At 42.1% G+C, this 22,453-nt stretch overlaps 2 protein-coding genes across 2 annotated transcripts; one reads left to right on the forward strand and one right to left on the reverse strand.

Annotated features, from left to right (window-relative positions):
* Positions 1-3,713: 3,713 nt before the first annotated feature.
* On the reverse strand, positions 3,714-4,550 carry LOC146965745 (GTPase IMAP family member 9-like). The gene has a single exon (XM_085766398.1). The coding sequence runs from the start codon at positions 4,548-4,550 to the stop codon at positions 3,714-3,716; it is 837 nt and encodes a 278-aa protein (XP_085622524.1).
* Positions 4,551-11,748: 7,198 nt separating this feature from the next.
* Positions 11,749-12,585, forward strand: LOC146965746 (GTPase IMAP family member 4-like). The gene has a single exon (XM_085766399.1). It carries the CDS (start codon positions 11,749-11,751, stop codon positions 12,583-12,585), a length of 837 nt encoding a protein of 278 aa, XP_085622525.1.
* Positions 12,586-22,453: the final 9,868 nt, after the last annotated feature.

Consider the following 22,453-nt stretch of genomic DNA (forward strand, 5'->3'; position numbering starts at 1 on the left):
GACCCGACTTGGTCCGAATCCAATGGCCAAAAAAAAGAGGGAGAGAGCGAAGCCCGAGACACAACCTGACCTGACCGAGTTATGTTTTCAGACTGAACGCGGCTCGAACTGACGCCTGCGGTCGGGCTGGTTGGGCCAGTCCGTTGAAAACTATAAAATCAAGATGCAGACTGGGTAGCACAAAAGTACCGCCAGGCAGCTCAGTCCAGAGAGCAGAGGAGAGAGAGACAGCGCAGCAACAGCTGTGTGTGTGTGTGTGTGTGTGTGTGTGTGTGTGTGTGTGTGCGCAACTGCGCATGCATGCACGTGGGCCATACCTGCAAACTCCGAATGGGTATGTAGAATGTTTATTACAGAAGAGAAACACACATTTCAGGACCTGACTTGTATCATCAGGCTGTAGTAGAAGACTGAAAATCACAGGACGTGTCTGTTCTGTCCTTTCATATATTAATAGGCTCAATAGGCTGGTCCAGGCAAAAGCCACAGCTCCCCACTAGACCAGTTTCATACACTCCAGCCAGACAATGATAGGAACCACAGATCTGCTTTTTTCCCTCTTATCTGGAGCAAATGTTGTGTTTTCCCTTTATTTTCTTCTCAGAGTACACCAGAATGCTTCAAATACATGTTAAAATCACATTTTTTTCCCCTAGAGGGATATATTTTGTCACCTATTCCACCTCTACTCAGTTTGCGGTATTGTGTGTGTGTGTGTGTGTGTGTGTGAGAGAGAGAAAATATCTACATTAAACATTACTATTATTATTATAGACAGCCCCCCCCCCCCCCCGCCAACAGAATCTCACTCCAGCCCAGGACCAAAAGTTGGCAACCCTGTAAATGCTATTGCATGGGGTTATAATGACAAAACAGTCTTAAAATAGCCTACAATGAAATGAATGGAATGAAATGGTTTCAGATGTTTTATTGCACAGGCTTTCACAAATAGTCTTTATATCATGGCAGTGCTCCTTCTTTCCTCATCTGCCCTTCCATCCTCCTGCAGAACTCGTCCACTTCACTGAAAACAGACAGAATGATAAATACTGGAATAGAAGAACCATCAGTTTACATTGTTGACTGATGCCTGCAGTGCGTACACTTTCACAAGAAACCTTACCATGAGAAAAAAAATCCCACAGTCGTTCCCACATGTCTGGCGAGGCAAGCCCTAAAATGAATAAAATAAAATGAAATGAATGAATAAAAGTGGACATTACAGGCAATAGTCCATTTTTTTCTACACAAATCATGAATATCATGTCCTGTCCCCTCTGTCCAGAGACCAGGATCAATTTGCTGAGCGTTTGTCTAGAGAAACATCAATAAAAACAACATGTTGTAGCATAAAGTGGGTTAGGGTTAGACCAACGACCTACACACAGGCTAGCCTACTTAGTTTTATTTTTGTTTAATTTAATGCACACGGGATTAACAGTTTCTGTTTCATTACTGTACAGTTTTTCTCAGTTGCTAAAACACTAAACCCTGTTGTCTGAACCAAATGCTCAGTTGCCTGAACCACTGACTGAATCAGTCTCTTTTGGCAAAACCATCAGCACTTTTCACCTGTTTAGACACAACTTACCAACACATTTTCATTGTGATGCACCTGTGTTGCAAAATGCTGAGCACAGGTGGCAAAAGTCAAACACAAGTAAAGCACAAGTTTCACCGGTTGAACACAACAACTCAAAATTGATCACACTTGTGTCTAATGATATCAGGGAACATACATAATCCAGTTGAGGATGAAGTCCTGTGGCCTGACCCAGTACAGAACAGAGAAACGATGCTGTGGCTGAGTTACTGCATGCACTTCTCATTTCTATATTTTTCTACTTTATTTTACCAAGAGAGCTTCTAGCAGAAAAATGCTAAGCTTGGTTAGCATTTGACGTGCATAAGGTTAATTGTAAACGTATTATAAGTCAAACGTTCGTTACGCTGCAGATGCATTTTCAACAAAAACTTTTATGACATGAAACGATGTGATTAACGTTCAATACTAGGGACGTCACGATTATACATTTTCTTTGTACGATTATTGTCAGAGAAATAATCACCATATTATTACGATTATCAAGATTATTCTGCATTAATTAATTTCACAACACTATGAATGTGTAAAATCAAATATAGTCAAAATATAATTACATTACTCACTGTTTACACAAAATATTTCAAGTATCTATTAATATATGACCAATTATTAACCCCCAGGGGAAGTGTTTGAAATATTCAGGTCATGAATTGTCATCTAAATGTTTTGTTTTTTGTTTTGTTTTGCTTTTTTTTTAAATTAAAAATGACACTCTAACATTTAAATTCCTACAAATTCAATGTTATGTTAGTTAAATGGACCAGTATCTGAGCATTTACCTTTATTTTTGCGCCACATCTGTTGATACGGTTCCAACATCGAATTTTTGTGAAAGTAACGGTATTTAGGAATCTTTACGATTAAATAATTGTGGCGTTTAATACCACGATTAATTGTGAAAACAAGTAATGGTGACATCCCTATTCAATACCTTTTTTCATGCTCCTCATAATCACCAGAGCAGCTGTGTCTGTCTGTAGCTGTAGTGGTGACGAGTGTCCAGCAGAGGGCAGAGCGTCACCATGGAAACCACCTCCATCAGACCCACTTCACTGTTAGAAACATGTTTCACTTTACTTCCTGTCACGTGAAGGGGGGGGGTTTAGTGATGATGTCACAGCTGCTGTCCGTCAGCATCCACACAAACTCTCAGAACTTTTTAATTTCATCCACAGATAAAATAAATAAACATAAAACATTTTTTTCAAAGTGTAAAATGAACTTTGTCTTTGATCTCCACCCTGTGACCTGGACTGGATTTATTTATTTACACATCAATCATTCTGTCATGTATAGTTTTATATTTCTATTCTAGTTGATTCTGTTGTATTCTACTGTGGGCTGCTTTAGTTTGTTTTTGAACAGTGAAGCTTCAGGTGTAACCTGGACAGAGGAGCAGTGCTGCCGTTCGGGGCTCTGGATGTGTTTCAAATACACTGCTCCAAAAAATAAAGGGTTAAAACACTTAAACAACACATCTTTGATCTCAATTAATGAAATATTGCAGTTGAAAATCTTTATTCACTATAAAGTAGAGTGCATTGAGAACAAAATAACATAAAAATGTCAGGACCAAAAAAGAGAGGAATTGTCTGGAGGGGGGGGGGGGGGGGGGGGCTGCTCACCATTAACAAATAATTTAAAGGTTAACAATTACAATGGGCCGATTTGCCAAAATGTTGAACTATCCCTTTACGAGCAACACATCAAACCACCATTTTGAAGTGGTTTAGCATTCAATCTATGAGTGCAGATGAGGTTGGCTCTATGCAGGGGCAAGAGGGGCAACATCAATGTTCTGCCTCCTCAAATCTAAATTTCTGAAGTTGAGAAAGTGGAACAATCATGTTCTGGAGACACAGCTGATTTGAAACATTTGTGTTTATTAACATGTTGAACACAGATACATCACATGTTTGATTGCAGTCAGTCTGTTACAGCTCTGACACAGTTAGAGAGGATATTAATGACATAATAAAGGATCAGTGCTGAGGAATGAAAATGTTCATAATGAATGAAAACTAGAACACGTGATCAAAAAGATGAATCTGTTAACATGAAACTCTCCAGTTGTGACCAGAACGTAATGGATATTTAACATTAAATATCACTGAATGGAACAGATACTTGACACAACTCCCACTATAGCTCCCACTGCAGCTCCTATTGGACCTGCAACTGCGCCTCCAGCAACAGCTGCTGCCACACCAGCAAGAAATGGATTCCTTCCCTCTGCTCTTCTTCTTGCTTCTTTACGACCCATAGCTGGATTTCTTCCCAGTAGACGTTCCTGTTCTTCTCTGATGGCTCTCTCAGCTTCTTGGAACATCTCATTGGTGTAGCAGCTTCCTCCATTTCTCTGAACCAGGCTGTTGATCTCCTTCATCAGCTTAGTGACTTGGTCATGATTCCTCTTGTCTCTGTTGTTGAACACGTGGTATCCTCCATCACACTGGCTGACGAAGCCACAGAGATCTTGATTCTTACAGATCATTTGTTCTATATCGGTACCTTCCGCCTCTAGGTCGTCTCCATGGGTGAACAGGATCATGCTGTAGTTTTTTGTTTGTTTTCCAAACAGCTTCTGAAGGATCTTCACTGTTTCTCGTTCTTCTTCAGTGAATCTGCCTGGTTGGATCACGATGAGGAACACATGAGGACCAGGAGCAGCAAAGGAGACGGATCTAGCGATCTCGTTCTTCACCTCATCGTGATCTTTAGTGGTGTCAAACAGACCTGGAGTATCAACAACAGCCACTGTTTGACCATCAACATCTCCTGTTTCCTTCTGACACTCTGGCGTCACTGAGGATGCAGACAACTTAGATTCAAAGGCTTTCCTTCCTAAGATGGTGTTTCCACAGGCGCTCTTTCCAGTTCCAGTTTTCCCCACAAGTACAATCCTGAGATCTGTGGGAGAATAGTAAAACTCATTATTGACCATTGTTGTTAACAGACAGAGTGTAAACTAAAATGACAGCAGTGTGTCACCAGAGAGAAACAACAACTGTCTTCAGAGTCCTGAAGGTCTAACTGAAGGTCTAAACAGCCATTAGATACTGGGTCCAGAAAACAAACTCACTTCATCACAGTCACATGAACTCATTTTTACCCATAGACTGTAAAAAGAATGGCCGTAGCGTCCGTGACGTCACCCATTGGTTTTGGGGAGTCGTTTTTGTGACTCAAATATGGCGGCCTGAACAGCGCCATGTTGGATTGGCCGGCCGAGAACCCGCCCACTGGCCTCGAAGCAGCTGTCCACGGAGCTGCTCGGACCTGTCACTCAACGTTTCCGCGCCCTAATTGGCCAGAATTTTAACCTAATAACAGTAAAACGGTAGAGTTAAAAAAAAGTTCACCCCCCTCAGAGTGTGTGCGGGGGTAGAAACTATCGATTGAGACGAAAAAACGTTCTGACACCAGGCTTTTAACATGTTTACTGAGGATGTAAAGTCGGCGATTTTAACTTGGGGGTCTATGGGGAATGCTCCCTTCTGACACCAGCCCCCAGAGGAAGAAGAGGGGATTGCAGTTTTTTGAACGCGGAAGTGACTTCACTTCTCAGACCGACAACTGCCCCCTTGTTTTTACCACAGGCCCTGAAGGTTGCTGTGACGCTAACAGGTGGCGCTAATGTGGAACAAGGAACAGGATGCAGTTTGGGTTTAATGGAAGGTCTAAACAAGGTTCACGGTGTCTCCTCCCCTCCCCTCTCCTCTCCTCTCCTCTCCTCTCCCCTCCCCTCCCCTCCCCTCTCCTCTCCTCTCCTCTCCTCTCCTCTCCTCTCCTCTCCTCTCCTCTCCTCCCCCCTCCCTCCCTCACACATGGTGTGATGTAATCGTCCCTGTCTGGAGTCAAACCTACAATCTCCTGCCTGTGTGGGGCATGCTCTCTGACCACAGGACTTTAGAGGTATGATTGTTACTTTATCGTTTGCAAATGTGTATTCAGAATCTGTGTGCGAAATCAATTTGTAAATGTGTAAAAAAAGAAAAAGAAAAAAAAGAAAGAAAGAATACAACACATTTGTATTCAGATTTGCAAGTGAAGACAAATCTGCAAATGTGTGCAAAGATCTGTAGGTGTACATAAATCTGTACATCTGTAAACAGATCTATAATAGATGTGTAAATGTCTGTCACCGGTTCCAAGTCAGGCAGGAGCTCTGATTGGTTGTCTTTTTACACGTCATTTCTGCAACATCTGCTGAGGCAGATCCGCAAATGCTCGCGGCGATCCGTGAAAAAGATTTGTGCGTAACCTCTCTTTTGCCCTGAGCTAATAAAGTAACAACAATAGCTCCATAGAGGAGCCCATGCTGCTCATTCTAACATCACATCTAACATACACTGCAAAAACTCAATATCTTACCAAGAATATTTGTCTTATTTCTAGTCAAAACAAATCTCATTCTACTTAAAATAAGACTCATCACATTAAAAAGCAGCTTGTTTTTAGACACTTTTTACTCCTTTCAAGTCTATTTTCATTTGAAATAAGTAGAAAAATCTGACAATGGAGTAAGTTTACAAGCTCAAAAAACTTGCTTTCACTGGCAGATTTTTCTCCTTATTTCAAGTGAAAATTTGTTTGAAACAAGTGAAATGATCTAAAAACAAGATCATTTTTAGGTGATGAGTCTTATTTTAAGTGAAAAGAGATTCGTTTTGAATAGAAATTGGACATTTTGACTAGAAATAAGACAAATATTCTTGGAAAGATTTTGAGTTTTTGCAGTGTAGTAGCAACTCTAAAGTGCTCACACACTCATCATCTGCTTAATGAGTGGCTCAACTTTAGAATTCTCCTAAAGTCACTGTAAATGAAACAAATCCCAATCCTACAAGTAACTTTGAATAGTAAAAAACCTTACCAGCCATGTTTGTCTTTTCCAGGTGGAGGATGTGTTGAGTCTCTGCTGCTGAAGAGCAGTGAATACATTCAGTTCACTTTGCTCTCTGTTTTATAATGCTGCCCCCCCCCTCCAACACACACACCCCACCACTCTCAGAAACATGTCAGGTTGTCACTGATAAAGAATATAGTCAGAGGACGGAGACGCTGCCCTGTGATTAAAGACAGCGTCAGCTTTGATGGAATCAACAGTGTCTCTGTCCACTATTGACTGTGTCCTCAAACACATCAGACTCAGGTTAGACAACAAGTTACAGAGCCCTTTGAACGCAACTCTGCAAGAGTCAAAGGTCAAGTCAAAGCCTTGGAGAAGTCTTCATCCCTCTGACCTTTTCCACCTTTTGTCACATTACACCAGCAAACTTAAAAGTATTTTATTTGGATTTCATGTGATTGACCAACACAAAGTAGCACATAATTGTGAAGTGGAAGGAAAATGATACATGAGATTACAAGATACAAGATCCTTTTTTTCTTTTTTTTTTTTTACAAATCAAAGAAAGTGATGTGGATGAGGTATTGTGGCCAGATCCACATACAGGAAGAAGGATCCTTAGCCATCCTCCATCTAAACAACAATATTCCCTGTTTCCCAGGAATCATTTTTGTTGTGTTAACAGTAAAACAAATGTACGGTGATTGTTTTGTACCATATTGTTAACTGATACTGTACAGATCAGATCACACAGATCATCAGTGATCACATGTCCCAAATATTTAACCTTATTACAAAAAGGTAACAATGACCCAGACAAATGAAATACTGGGAACACCAGGTCCTTAACACCCTTAGGTCTGCACACCATAACAGAACTCTTTTTGGCATTATAACTCACGTTAAATCTTGCACCATATTCTGAACATATGTTAAGCTGCTCTTGAAAGCCAGCACTAGAGGGAGAAATGATTGCCAAATCATCGGCATACATAAGATGATTGACAATAACATTTCCTACCACACATCCTGTTTTACATTTTCCCAGATAGGTCATCCATATAAACATTAAATATTAGTCAGGGTCTTATGCAGAATAAATCAGTTGTACAAAGATTAGACTACTGGGGTCTTTTGTGGGCCCCACTGGGCGCTGGGCCCCTAGAGTTATCATCACCTTTCTCCCCTAGACAACGACCCTGCATGGAAATAGAAATGTCTTACAACAAATATGGTAAGACAGATGGAATAAACTGTACAGCAGGGGTATTCAATTAAAATTCATTGAGGTCCAGTTACTAAACTTTCATCCAAGTGAAAGGTCCGAACCTTATAAAGTCCAAATGGTGTCTTATAGCCTACCCCTATGTCAAATAAATCAAATCAAAGAAACAAAAGAAAGGCCAGCAGCACTCGTGTCCTTCTCATTGTCTTTTATTACATACTGCGTCGGTGCTTAGCATGCACAAACCGGTTTCCACAACGTCTTCCTCAGTCAGTTGTGGTCAGTTGTGGCCTTTCTTTTGGTTCGTTAAGTTGATCTTTTGGCCGTGCACCTCTTTAGTTTGTTCCTGAGAGTTTTGTTGGAGAGTGCGTGTTTTTCTTTGTTTTTTAAATAAATAAAATCAACAAAGTGCATTTTCATATCTATTGTCAATGTTCAACACAGGAAACATTTAACATAGTGCACTTGTATAGTAAACAACTAGCTTTTTTTCTTTTTTTTTTCAATTAAAGAGAACAAGCACCTTTTTTCATGACGACAACGAGACGGTGACGAGATAAACATGGCTCTCTGATGAGGAAAACATGACGAGACGTGTGTGAGTTTTCGTTGAGGAGACGAGAACGGACGTAAATGTTAGTGGTCGGGCTGCGATCGCCTCTAAATCCCATAATGGATCGTCATTACTCAAGCTTCACATGATTTAGCAACGGCTCCGTTAAAAGTAGAACGACGCTGCTGAGACGAGCCGCGGGCCCACGGTGCGCCGCCGCCTGGTGCTGGTGATCAGAGCGGCAGAGAGCAGCAGGCAGTGATCAGCTGCTCCGGTGACCGCGGTCGGCACGGTGCAGCGGCTCCGCGGCGCTGACGGGGGGATGGTCACATGGTCAAAATGCACGACATTTCTGCTTATTGTGCGTATAACCTGTCAATTAAAAATCAACAAGTATCTGCAACGCTGCTGCATCTCATCCTTGTGTGGTCACGTCCACCACCTGACATGCAGCACATTCTGCTCAACACAGCTGCCGTCACTCGACCAGAAGATACATGGACGTATTTTAAATATAATCCAGCAGAGAAAAAACTGAATGCACCAGGCTACTGTTACCACTTTATCTGTGTGTGGGCTAATGCATAATCCTTAGACCATAAACCATTGGGTGGAAACATTATGTGTAAAACCATTCCTTTATTGAATTAATTTGTTAAAAGACTTTCTTTTTTTTAAATTAAAACTGACTAAAACTAGACGAAAACCTTGTTGAGTTTTCGTCGACTAAAACTATCACATATAGAAATGACTAAAATTGACTAAAACTAATAAGTATCAAAAAGACTAAGACTAAATCTAAAATGCCTGCCAAAAACAACACTGATACAGTATCAGTTAACAATATGGTACAAAACAATCACCGTACATTTGTTTTACTGTTAACACAACAAAAATGATTCCTGGGAAACAGGGAATATTGTTGTTTAGATGGAGGATGGCTAAGGATCCTTCTTCCTGAATGTGGATCTGGCCACAATACCTCATCCACATCACTTTCTTTGATTTGTAAAACAAAAAAAAAAAAAGGATCTTGTATCTTGTAATCTCATGTATCATTTTCCTTCCACTTCACAATTATGTGCTACTTTGTGTTGGTCAATCACATGAAATCCAAATAAAATACTTTTAAGTTTGCTGGTGTAATGTGACAAAAGGTGGAAAAGGTCAGAGGGATGAAGACTTCTCCAAGGCTTTGACTTGACCTTTGACTCTTGCAGAGTTGCGTTCAAAGGGCTCTGTAACTTGTTGTCTAACCTGAGTCTGATGTGTTTGAGGACACAGTCAATAGTGGACAGAGACACTGTTGATTCCATCAAAGCTGACGCTGTCTTTAATCACAGGGCAGCGTCTCCGTCCTCTGACTATATTCTTTATCAGTGACAACCTGACATGTTTCTGAGAGTGGTGGGGTGTGTGTGTTGGAGGGGGGGGGCAGCATTATAAAACAGAGAGCAAAGTGAACTGAATGTATTCACTGCTCTTCAGCAGCAGAGACTCAACACATCCTCCACCTGGAAAAGACAAACATGGCTGGTAAGGTTTTTTACTATTCAAAGTTACTTGTAGGATTGGGATTTGTTTCATTTACAGTGACTTTAGGAGAATTCTAAAGTTGAGCCACTCATTAAGCAGATGATGAGTGTGTGAGCACTTTAGAGTTGCTACTACACTGCAAAAACTCAAAATCTTTCCAAGAATATTTGTCTTATTTCTAGTCAAAATGTCCAATTTCTATTCAAAACGAATCTCTTTTCACTTAAAATAAGACTCATCACCTAAAAATGATCTTGTTTTTAGATAATTTCACTTGTTTCAAACAAATTTTCACTTGAAATAAGGAGAAAAATCTGCCAGTGAAAGCAAGTTTTTTGAGCTTGTAATAAGGAAGAAAAACTTACTCCATTGTCAGATTTTTCTACTTATTTCAAATGAAAATAGACTTGAAAGGAGTAAAAAGTGTCTAAAAACAAGCTGCTTTTTAATGTGATGAGTCTTATTTTAAGTAGAATGAGATTTGTTTTGACTAGAAATGACATTTTGACTAGAAATAAAACAAATATTCTTGGTAAGATATTGAGTTTTTGCAGTGTATGTTAGATGTGATGTTAGAATGAGCAGCATGGGCTCCTCTATGGAGCTATTGTTGTTACTTTATTAGCTCAGGGCAAAAGAGAGGTTACGCACAAATCTTTTTCACGGATCGCCGCGAGCATTTGCGGATCTGCCTCAGCAGATGTTGCAGAAATGACGTGTAAAAAGACAACCAATCAGAGCTCCTGCCTGACTTGGAACCGGTGACAGACATTTACACATCTATTATAGATCTGTTTACAGATGTACAGATTTATGTACACCTACAGATCTTTGCACACATTTGCAGATTTGTCTTCACTTGCAAATCTGAATACAAATGTGTTGTATTCTTTCTTTCTTTTTTTTCTTTTTCTTTTTTTACACATTTACAAATTGATTTCGCACACAGATTCTGAATACACATTTGCAAACGATAAAGTAACAATCATACCTCTAAAGTCCTGTGGTCAGAGAGCATGCCCCACACAGGCAGGAGATTGTAGGTTTGACTCCAGACAGGGACGATTACATCACACCATGTGTGAGGGAGGGAGGGGGGAGGAGAGGAGAGGGGAGGAGAGGAGAGGAGAGAAGAGAAGAGGGGAGGAGAGGAGAGGAAAGGAGAGGAGAGGAAAGGAGAGGAGAGGAGAGGAGAGGAGAGGAGAGGAGAGGGGAGGAGACACCGTGAACCTTGTTTAGACCTTCCATTAAACCCAAACTGCATCCTGTTCCTTGTTCCACATTAGCGCCACCTGTTAGCGTCACAGCAACCTTCAGGGCCTGTGGTAAAACCAAGGGGGCAGTTGTCGGTCTGAGAAGTGAAGCTCACTTCCGCGTTCAAAAAACTGCAATCCCCTCTTCTTCCTCTGGGGGCTGGTGTCAGAAGGGAGCATTCCCCATAGAGCCCCATGTTAAAATCGCCGATTTTACATCCTCAGTAAACATGTTAAAAGCCTGGTGTCAGAACGTTTTTTCGTCTCAATCGATAGTTTCTACCCCCGCACACACTCTGAGGGGGGTGAACTTTTTTTTAACTCTACCGTTTTACTGTTATTAGGTTAAAATTCTGGCCAATTAGGGCGCGGAAACGTTGAGTGACAGGTCCGAGCAGCTCCGTGGACAGCTGCTTCGAGGCCAGTGGGCGGGTTCTCGGCCGGCCAATCCAACATGGCGCTGTTCAGGCCGCCATATTTGAGTCACAAAAACGACTCCCCAAAACCAATGGGTGACGTCACGGACGCTACGTCCATTCTTTTTACAGTCTATGGGTAAAAATGAGTTCATGTGACTGTGATGAAGTGAGTTTGTTTTCTGGACCCAGTATCTAATGGCTGTTTAGACCTTCAGTTAGACCTTCAGGACTCTAAAGACAGTTGTTGTTTCTCTCTGGTGACACACTGCTGTCATTTCAGTTTACACTCTGTCTGTTAACAACAATGGTCAATAATGAGTTTTACTATTCTCCCACAGAACTCAGGATTGTACTTGTGGGGAAAACTGGAACTGGAAAGAGCGCCTGTGGAAACACCATCTTAGGAAGGAAAGCCTTTGAATCTAAGTTGTCTGCATCCTCAGTGACGCCAGAGTGTCAGAAGGAAACAGGAGATGTTGATGGTCAAACAGTGGCTGTTGTTGATACTCCAGGTCTGTTTGACACCAGTAAAGATCATGATAAGGTGAAGAACGAGATCGCTAGATCCGTCTCATTTGCTGCTCCTGGTCCTCATGTGTTCCTCATCGTGATCCAACCAACCAGATTCACTGAAGAAGAAAAAGAAACAGTGAAGATCCTTCAGAAGCTGTTTGGAAAAGAAACAAAAAAGTACAGCATGATCCTGTTCACCCGTGGAGACGACCTAGAGGCGGAAGATACCGATATAGAAAAAATTATCTGTAAGGATCAATATCTCTGTGGCTTCGTCAGCCAGTGTGATGGAGGATACCACGTGTTCAACAACAGAGACAAGAAGAATCATGACCAAGTCACTGAACTGCGGAAGAAGATCAACATGCTGGTTCAGAGAAATGGAGGAAGCTGCTACACCAATGAGATGTTCCAAGAAGCTGAGAGAGCCATCAGAGAAGAACAGAAACGTCTACTGGGAAGAAATCCAGCTATGGATCGTAAAGAAGCAAGAAGAAGAGCAGAGGGAAGGAATGCATTTCTTGTTGGTGTGGCAGCAGCTGTTGCTGGAGGCGCAGTTGCAGGTCCAATAGGAGTTGCAGTGGGAGCTATAGTGGGAGTTGTGTCAAGTATCTGTTCCATTCAGTGATATTTAATGTTAAATATCCATTACGTTCTGGTCACAACTGGAGAGTTTCATGTTAACAGATTCATCTTTTTGATCACGTGTTCTAGTTTTCATTCATTATGAACATTTTCATTCCTCAGCACTGATCCTTTATTATGTCATTAAAATCCTCTCTAACTGTTTCAGAGCTGTAACAGACTGACTGCAATCAAACATGTGATGTATCTGTGTTCAACATGTTAATAAACACAAATGTTTCAAATCAGCTGCGTCTCCAGAACATGATTGTTCCACTTTCTCAACTTCAGAAATTTAGATTTGAGGGGGCAGAACATTGATGTTGCCCCTCTTGCCCCTGCATAGAGCCAACCTCATCTGCACTCATAGATTGAATGCTAAACCACTTCAAAATGGTGGTTTGATGTGTTGCTCGTAAAGGGATAGTTCAACATTTTGGCAAATTGGCCCATTGTAATTGTTAACCTTTAAATTATTTGTTAATGGTGAGCAGCCCCCCCCCCCTCCAGACAATTCCTCTCTTTTTTGGTCCTGACATTTTTATGTTATTTTGTTCTCAATGCACTCTACTATATAGTGAATAAAGATTTTCAACTGCAATATTTCATTAATTGAGATCAAAGATGTGTTGTTTAAGTGTTTTAACCCTTTATTTTTCTGAGCAGTGTATTTGAAACACATCCAGAGCCCCGAACGGCAGCACTGCTCCTCTGTCCAGGTTACACCTGAAGCTTCACTGTTCAAAAACAAACTAAAGCAGCCCACAGTAGAATACAACAGAATCAACTAGAATAGAAATATAAAACTATCAATGACAGAATGATTGATGTGTAAATGAATAAATCCAGTCCAGGTAACAGGGTGGAGATCAAAGACAAAGTTCATTTCACACTTTGAAAAAAATGTTTTATGTTTATTTATTTTATCTGTGGATGAAATTAAAAAGTTCTGAGAGTTTGTGTGGATGCTGACGGACAGCAGCTGTGACATCATCACTAAACCCCCCCTTCACGTGACAGGAAGTAAAGTGAAACATGTTTCTAACAGTGAAGTGGGTCTGATGGAGGTGGTTTCCATGGTGACGCTCTGCCCTCTGCTGGACACTCGTCACCACTACAGCTACAGACAGACACAGCTGCTCTGCTGATTATGAGGAGCATGAAAAAAGGTATTGAGTAGGGATGTCACCATTACTTGTTTTCACAATTAATCGTGGTATTAAACGCCACAATTATTTAATCGTAAAGATTCCTAAATACCGTTACTTTCACAAAAATTCGATGTTGGAACCGTATCAACAGATGTGGCGCAAAAATAAAGGTAAATGCTCAGATACTGGTCCATTTAACTAACATAACATTGAATTTGTAGGAATTTAAATGTTAGAGTGTCATTTTTAATTTAAAAAAAAAGCAAAACAAAACAAAAAACAAAACATTTAGATGACAATTCATGACCTGAATATTTCAAACACTTCCCCTGGGGGTTAATAATTGGTCATATATTAATAGATACTTGAAATATTTTGTGTAAACAGTGAGTAATGTAATTATATTTTGACTATATTTGATTTTACACATTCATAGTGTTGTGAAATTAATTAATGCAGAATAATCTTGATAATCGTAATAATACGGTGATTATTTCTCTGACAATAATCGTACAAAGAAAATGTATAATCGTGACATCCCTAGTATTGAACGTTAATCACATCGTTTCATGTCTAGAAGTTTTTGTTGAAAATGCATCTGCAGCGTAACGAACGTTTGACTTATAATACGTTTACAATTAACCTTATGCACGTCAAATGCTAACCAAGCTTAGCATTTTTCTGCTAGAAGCTCTCTTGGTAAAAATAAAGTAGAAAAATATAGAAATGAGAAGTGCATGCAGTAACTCAGCCACAGCATCGTTTCTCTGTTCTGTACTGGGTCAGGCCACAGGACTTCATCCTCAACTGGATTATGTATGTTCCCTGATATCATTGGACACAAGTGTGATCAGATTGAGTTGTTGTGTTCAACCGGTGAAACTTGTGCTTTACTTGTGTTTGACTTTTGCCACCTGTGCTCAGCATTATGCAACACAGCTGCATCACAATGAAAATGTGTTGGTAAGTTGTGTCTAAACAGGTGAAAAGTGCTGATGGTTTTGCCAAAAGAGACTGATTCAGTCAGTGGTTCAGGCAACTGAGCATTTGGTTCAGACAACAGGGTTTAGTGTTTTAGCAACTGAGAAAAACTGTACAGTAATGAAACAGAAACTGTTAATCCCGTGTGCATTAAATTAAACAAAAATAAAACTAAGTAGGCTAGCCTGTGTGTAGGTCGTTGGTCTAACCCTAACCCACTTTATGCTACAACATGTTGTTTTTATTGATGTTTCTCTAGACAAACGCTCAGCAAATTGATCCTGGTCTCTGGACAGAGGGGACAGGACATGAAATTCATGATTTGTGTAGAAAAAAATGGACTATTGCCTGTAATGTCCACTTTTATTCATTCATTTCATTTTATTTTATTCATTTTAGGGCTTGCCTCGCCAGACATGTGGGAACGACTGTGGGATTTTTTTTCTCATGGTAAGGTTTCTTGTGAAAGTGTACGCACTGCAGGCATCAGTCAACAATGTAAACTGATGGTTCTTCTATTCCAGTATTTATCATTTTGTGTCTGTTTTCAGTGAAGTGGACGAGTTCTGCAGGAGGATGGAAGGGCAGATGAGGAAAGAAGGAGCACTGCCATGATATAAAGACTATTTGTGAAAGCCTGTGCAATAAAACATCTGAAACCATTTCATTCCATTCATTTCATTGTAGGCTATTTTAAGACTGTTTTGTCATTATAACCCCATGCAATAGCATTTACAGGGTTGCCAACTTTTGGTCCTGGGCTGCAGTGAGATTCTGTTGGCGGGGGGGGGGGGCTGTCTATAATAATAATAGTAATGTTTAATGTAGATATTTTCTCTCTCTCACACACACACACACACACACACACACACACACACACACACACACACACACACACAATACCGCAAACTGAGTAGAGGTGGAATAGGTGACAAAATATATCCCTCTAGGGGAAAAAAATGTGATTTTAACATGTATTTGAAGCATTCTGGTGTACTCTGAGAAGAAAATAAAGGGAAAACACAACATTTGCTCCAGATAAGAGGGAAAAAAGCAGATCTGTGGTTCCTATCATTGTCTGGCTGGAGTGTATGAAACTGGTCTAGTGGGGAGCTGTGGCTTTTGGCCTGGACCAGCCTATTGAGCCTATTAATATATGAAAGGACAGAACAGACACGTCCTGTGATTTTCAGTCTTCTACTACAGCCTGATGATACAAGTCAGGTCCTGAAATGTGTGTTTCTCTTCTGTAATAAACATTCTACATACCCATTCAGAGTTTGCAGGTATGGCCCACGTGCATGCATGCGCAGTTGCGCACACACACACACACACACACACACACACACACACACACACACACACACACACCTGTTGCTGCGCTGTCTCTCTCTCCTCTGCTCTCTGGACTGAGCTGCCTGGCTGTACTTTTGTGCTACCCAGTCTGCATCTTGATTTTATAGTTTTCAACGGACTGGCCCAACCAGCCCGACCGCAGGCGTCAGTTCGAGCCGCGTTCAGTCTGAAAACATAACTCGGTCAGGTCAGGTTGTGTCTCGGGCTTCGCTCTCTCCCTCTTTTTTTTGGCCATCGGATTCGGACCAAGTCGGGTCCAGGCTTCAGCACCGTGCCGCTGTTGGGGGAGGGGGTAGCGGATCAACAACTCCCCGTCCTACTGTGCTGTGATCACAGGCTTGAGCAGCCGTCCAATCGACACGCGGATAAGCATCGCGCACCAATCAGAGAGCCTATTGATGAGTGCCAAAGCTTGCTTTAATTTTTTTTTTTTTTTTTTTGCCGAATCGCTTGATTTTGGCGTGAGAATAGTTTGAGTGGCGTGAGAGCGTGAGACAGGACCTAAAAGCGTGTGACACACGCCAGATCAACCCTGCTCCCAAGTGACGTCACAGGACCAAAGACTGCGTCCTGCTACATTAGCTAAGATTTCTTGCCGTTATTTACCAGTTGACGTTGTAACAGTTGTAAATGTTCCTTTAAGAACATAAGCGTGGCGGCGCTGGGACGTCATTGAGCGTCGCGCCGCGTTGTTTTGTTTTCAGTTGAGAAGAAGGCTACCCGATGAGTGGACGCCATTAGCTTCCTGAGCTGGTTTCTCCCTATGGTTTCTCCTTTTTCTTCTTCTTAACTCAGCTAACAGTGAGTAAAGTGAGACCTTCTTTGTCATGTATGATAGTATGAAGTGTTCGGCTCAATAAAAGGGCAAGAGTGAAGTCCCAAGTGAACTATTTTTGTGGACATTACTGTTTTTCCTGCTCACACGACCGACTCTCACTCACGAACTGTTACACACTCATGAGCCAAAGCTATCAAGGTGATGGCACCAAGAGTCTCGAGCCTCTGAAAATGAAACATTCTTTCACTGAGAGCTCCTCTCTCACTTTGTGTTTTTGTTGGCTCATGTCCTGGTTCACCGTTCTGATGGAAGGAGGCCAGCCGGGAACTGCCCATTGGTCCGACCTCCCATTGGTTCGACCCCCCGTTACTCCGACAAAATCAACCACAAGTCGGACCAATAGGAGGTCGAACCAGTGGGTGGTCCCGTTAGTTCGAACTGTCATCGCTACTTTGTGACAAGCTCTTCCATTGATAGGAGCATGCAGCTTTCTCTCTCTCTCTCTCTCTCTACGCACATCACACACATACACGCGCGGCCCAGAATATCACCATATTCAGTCAGAGAGCCAGATCATGTCAGATCGCGCACAACCATCATAAATGCTGATCAAGATGTGTAAACTGATAATCAAAGCCCCCCCTCCCAGAGTACAGAGTAAAAGAAATACACTTTTTTTTCTCTCCCCCCCTCCGCTCGAGCGTGGCTGAACCTGGCCGGCTTGAGCTCACTTCACGGGCGCGAGGCTGCTGCAGCCGCCGCTGCTGCTGACAGCAGACTGAGAGAGAGAGAGAAAAAAAAGTAAATTTGGCTTTGGTTAGGTTCAGGCAATGAAGAAAGGAGTTGGTTAAGTTTAGTAAAAACAGCAGGTAGAGGCTAGACAGGCTGGAAGCATAATGAGCCTTATATGTTATTAATATGAAGTGCTTGTTTTGCAGTTAATTATGCACATGATCCGTTTGATCCCAGAAAGGAAAAAAGGATCAATGCTCAGCCTCCGTTTCCTTTCTGATTGCGTCCGTCTGTCTGTTCGGAGTGGGAGAGAGAGACAGAGAACCCAATCCACCTGTCTGTAATGTAAGTTTGATTTGATATGAGTGTCAAGGTTTAATTACGGACACTAATGAGCGCGCAGCAGTGCGTAAAAGTTGTGCGTAATGACAGCTCCTCGTTGGTGAAACACAATAAACTGCACCTCTTCTTCCACGTGTGTCTTATTGACAGGTGGAGCCTATATGAATAATGATATAAATGCATAGTGAACGGTAAGAATGGAGAGTTTGACTAATAACTAGTCCAGTTCGATCTAATGAGGACCTCCCATTAGTTCAAACTCTCATTACTCTGATTGTCGGACCAATGGGAGGTCGGACTAATGGGAGGTCGGACTAATGGGAGGTCGGACCAATGGGAGGTCGGACTAATGGGAGGTCGGACTAATGGGAGGTCGGACCAATGGGAGGTCGGACCAATGGGAGGTCGGACCAATGGGAGGTCGGACCAATGGGAGGTCGAACTAATGGGAGGTCGGACTAATGGGAGGTCGGACCAATGGGAGGTCGGACTAATGGGAGGTCGGACTAATGGGAGGTCGGACCGGTGCCATGGACCCGGCCAGCCACGGTGAATCTGTTCACGCAGAGCTGTCATTTCAGGGCATGAAGAGCAGGCAGCTTCGAAATCAGCCACTGGAAGAGCTCGCAGTGTGGAGGAGATCAGAGCCACTATGTAAATCTCCACATCAGCAGATGGCTTGGCAGGAAGCGGCAAGGGGAGACGAGAAAGACAATCAGCAGTGTAGTTTTGAGACACTGGGCGATACACCATGTCGTAGTCAAAGCAGAGTAGGCGTGCTGACCAGCGTGCCACACGCATCCCAGCTCTGCCTATCCCCGTGGTGGTCAGCAAAGTGGTAAGTGCCTGGTGGTCCGTGCGCAGGGTGAAACGATGGCCCCATAAGTATGTCCGCCATTTTTCTGTGGCCCACACACATGCTAATGCCTCCTTTTCAACTACTGAGTACTTGAGTACACAGGTTTCTCGGTGCCGTCAGGCTGTATTTGAGCAAACACCGCACCCAGACCGTAGCCACTTGCATCTGTGGAGAAAACTGAGCGGTGTGGGGTCGTAGAGGGCCAGGGCCGGACTAGCTACCAGGAGCTTTTTTAACCTCCTCAAAACTGCTTTGAGCAGCTTCAGTCCATGTGAATGATTTCTTCAGTCTCTTTGGCACACTCACGCATTGGGGCAACAACTGTAGCAAAGTATGGGAAAAATTTTGAATACCAGGACGCAAGGCTCTCTCTCTCAGAACCGCTGGGCTGGGCTCGCCATCTCAACCGTCTCTCTCTCTCTTTTTTCAGACGATAAACTACGGTAGAAAGTGCACAAAAGTCACAGAAAAACATTGAAGGTCATCATATGGTTTATTTTAAGCGATATAGACCACCTTAAACCAAGTTAATGGCACAATAAATGCATTTTTTTCCTGAACGGCTACCGAACTGCAAGCTAACTGTGTGCTAACTTAACTTACCGGAGTTTCCTGCATTTACTCTTACAAGGGTTTTTTTTCTCCTCGGTTCACGGTTTATCAGGTTGAACCTGGATTCTCCGGTGACTACCGGGTCTGTCTGCAGCTTTCTGCTTCTCTTTGCTTTGTTTTTACCACCGACTCTCTCGGTCTGCTCTGCTCTGCTGCTGTCTGCCTCGTGTCTGAGAGGAAAATGGCGTCTGCTCTCAGGTGCAGACTTCACCAACACCTGACCATGGATCTATTATAAGATAATATACATCCATGTACCTGACTAGGTTCATCACGGAGAATAAAAACACTACCAGGGGAACACTGCCATCTACTGCAGGTTTACTCGAACTGTCTAAATGACACTGTTAAAAAAATAAAGATAAGTGTCTACAAAAAAGAAGAAGGAGAAAGAGAAAAAGAGGGGGATGAAAGAAAAGATAGATAGACGAGCGATGTCCACTGCTATTTTGTTTGTTTTCTTGTCACTACTATGTTTCATCATCTTTAATATTTTGAGACAGAGTATAATACTGGTGTTGAAGTAAGCCAGTGTAATTATAACAACAGAGAGGGGCAGGTAGCTACTATAAGTTTTCTTTTCATTCATGGTGACAATGTGTGTAGCTACATTATGTAAATATGTGCAACCATGTGTAGAATGTAAACCATGAATGGAATAAATCAAAATGAATGAATGAATACAGGGTTACTCACCTGATTTTTCATGCTGGTTACAGTTATCTTTTTTTATTTTTCTCTCAAATTCCTGTAATTTTGACATGATATCATTGAATAAGACTCCACTATGTGGTGTTTATCATCTGCTTTAATAACAGAAGAAGCATGTTGGTCGGTTGTTGTGTGAACCTATGTTGTATGATACATCACAGACATGTCAAAGACGGTTTTTCTTTTAGATATTGTGGAGAAAAGGACAAGCTGTCAACACAGAAGGAGAAGGAAGTGGAGAAGGAAGGAGAAGTGTGTTCACGTTGGTGTTTCCTCCACAGCTTCAGTGTAAAAGCCTTTTCCCAGCAGGAAGTTTGTCAGCTGCCTTTCAAAATAAAACAAGAAGGAAACAGAGAACTCTGAATTAACTCTTTCCTGCCCTTCACAATAAAATGCAGAGGGAGGATGATTCTCTGCTCTGACTCGTCTGCTTCTGTCTGAGCTTTTACAGTTTTTTTTTTTTTTTACAATCGCTACGGCCCGTTTTTCAATACTTAACTCATTGAGTGCCAACCACGTAATTTCTCGTTTTTCGTTCCCATGCGTTGAGTGCCAAAAACGAGATTTTTCGTTTTTTGCTTTTTTTTTAAATTATGAAAATAGACACTTTAATACACATCATATGTAAATTTGGGGACTCTACGACGAGGAGAACTGAAATAGATGACGATCAAAGACTCATGACAGCTCATGATCTGGAAGTTTTTTTTATCATAACTCGGCTTCTGCAAACGGAGTTCTGCATGTGGATGCAGCAGCTGCTCCGCTCTCACCTGCGCTGCTGCTCCAGCAGCTCGGAGCTGAAACAGGAAGCTCTCAGCCGACAGTCCCGCCCGGTCTTCATCTGGAGCAACACCGTGTCCTCCCCAAAGTCCTCCCGCGGTAAAATCTGATGGTCTCTGGGCCAAAGCAGACCGGCACCACCGACCCGTACCACAGACGGACCGCGACCACCGGCGGGACCGGTGTTCCTGAGCCGCTGTGGCCGGCAGAGCCTCACGTTCCGCGGCGCGAGGCTGTGACACGGCGCGGTGCGTCTGTGTTATTGTTGTTTAGTGGCGCCCCCCCGCCCCCGATGGTGGTTTTGTGAATAGAACAACAATTGTTGTATATATTTATCTTACACGAGCCCTTTGATCCAGAAATGCGAGTGTCAGAAGAGCGACAGACACAAACAGCGCACCTTTCATAAAAGACGCTCTATCTCCTTTTCTAGAAAAAAAGGAGGGATTTTGGTGAAACCCAGCCATGTTTAGCTTGACTTTTCTCAGGAACAGAGGCACGTAGAAACAAACGGTTTGTGGTCATTTGAAGCATAAAGTTTCACCTTTCAATTGAGCTACAGTATGTGTTGGTGGCAATAATATAGAATACACTATGGCTCTACATAAAAAGTCAAAAATGGTCTAAATTGCCGGTACACTTGACTAAAACTTTGGAAAGGAGCGCGGCACTCAATGAGTTAAAACACTTTTTCAAAACTCTTCACACAGTTAGCACAACATCAGCCTGTGTGGACTATACAACACATTTCTTGTTCTTTTGACACAAATACACAATACATATGTGACCACCCCCACTGTAAGGGTCTCTATATAACCCACAAACAAAGTTATCCCCAGGTACAAGGAGAGCCAGAGACGTGCATTCAAATCAAAATTATATTTATTATGCAAACTAAATTGATGATAGTGGACCTGATGATGAAAGAAAGAAAGAAAGAAAGAAAGAAAGAAAGAAAGAACAACAATTAGTTTAACATATTACCTTTAATATTACAAAACCAATAAATATTTAAAAACTACAAAATAGCTGAATTTGTTGTTTAATTTGTTGTAGTAAATAGAACCAAGCAGGGGTATAAGGAACACTACCTGCTAATGAATAAAACATCAGACAGGGTACTCACCACGGGGAGATGCTATTGCACGACCCAATAGCAACCACCACGTGCACACCGTGACCACAGCAAATCACTGCAACGGACACTGCAACAACTTAAATAACTCTAAACTACTTTTGGGTGCTCGCCACTCTTCAAACCTACCACACTGCATGCAAAGAAGGGTGCATTTACCAGGGATCCTCCCCGCAGATCCTCCCTCTGCCTGACAAACAAACTAAAGAAAATACTAAATTAATACTCGGTTGGTTCAGACATGGTTATCAGTTGACATAGTAAAAGCAGTCCCAGCTAAATTACAGGACAATAGACAAAAGGATGAGCTGGTTTACATCCGCAGAAATTGATAATTAATTGGCAACTTCAATCAGGCCGCATGGCACATCAGCCCATGCAAAGCAGCAGTCTGGCACTAAATCTTCTCAGTCTGGGGCCCCGGTGGAGCTG

This window comes from Trachurus japonicus, chromosome 21 (genome assembly GCF_045865225.1).
Source record: "Trachurus japonicus isolate A0001 chromosome 21, Traja_1.0".
NCBI classification, from domain to species: Eukaryota; Metazoa; Chordata; class Actinopteri; order Carangiformes; family Carangidae; genus Trachurus; species Trachurus japonicus.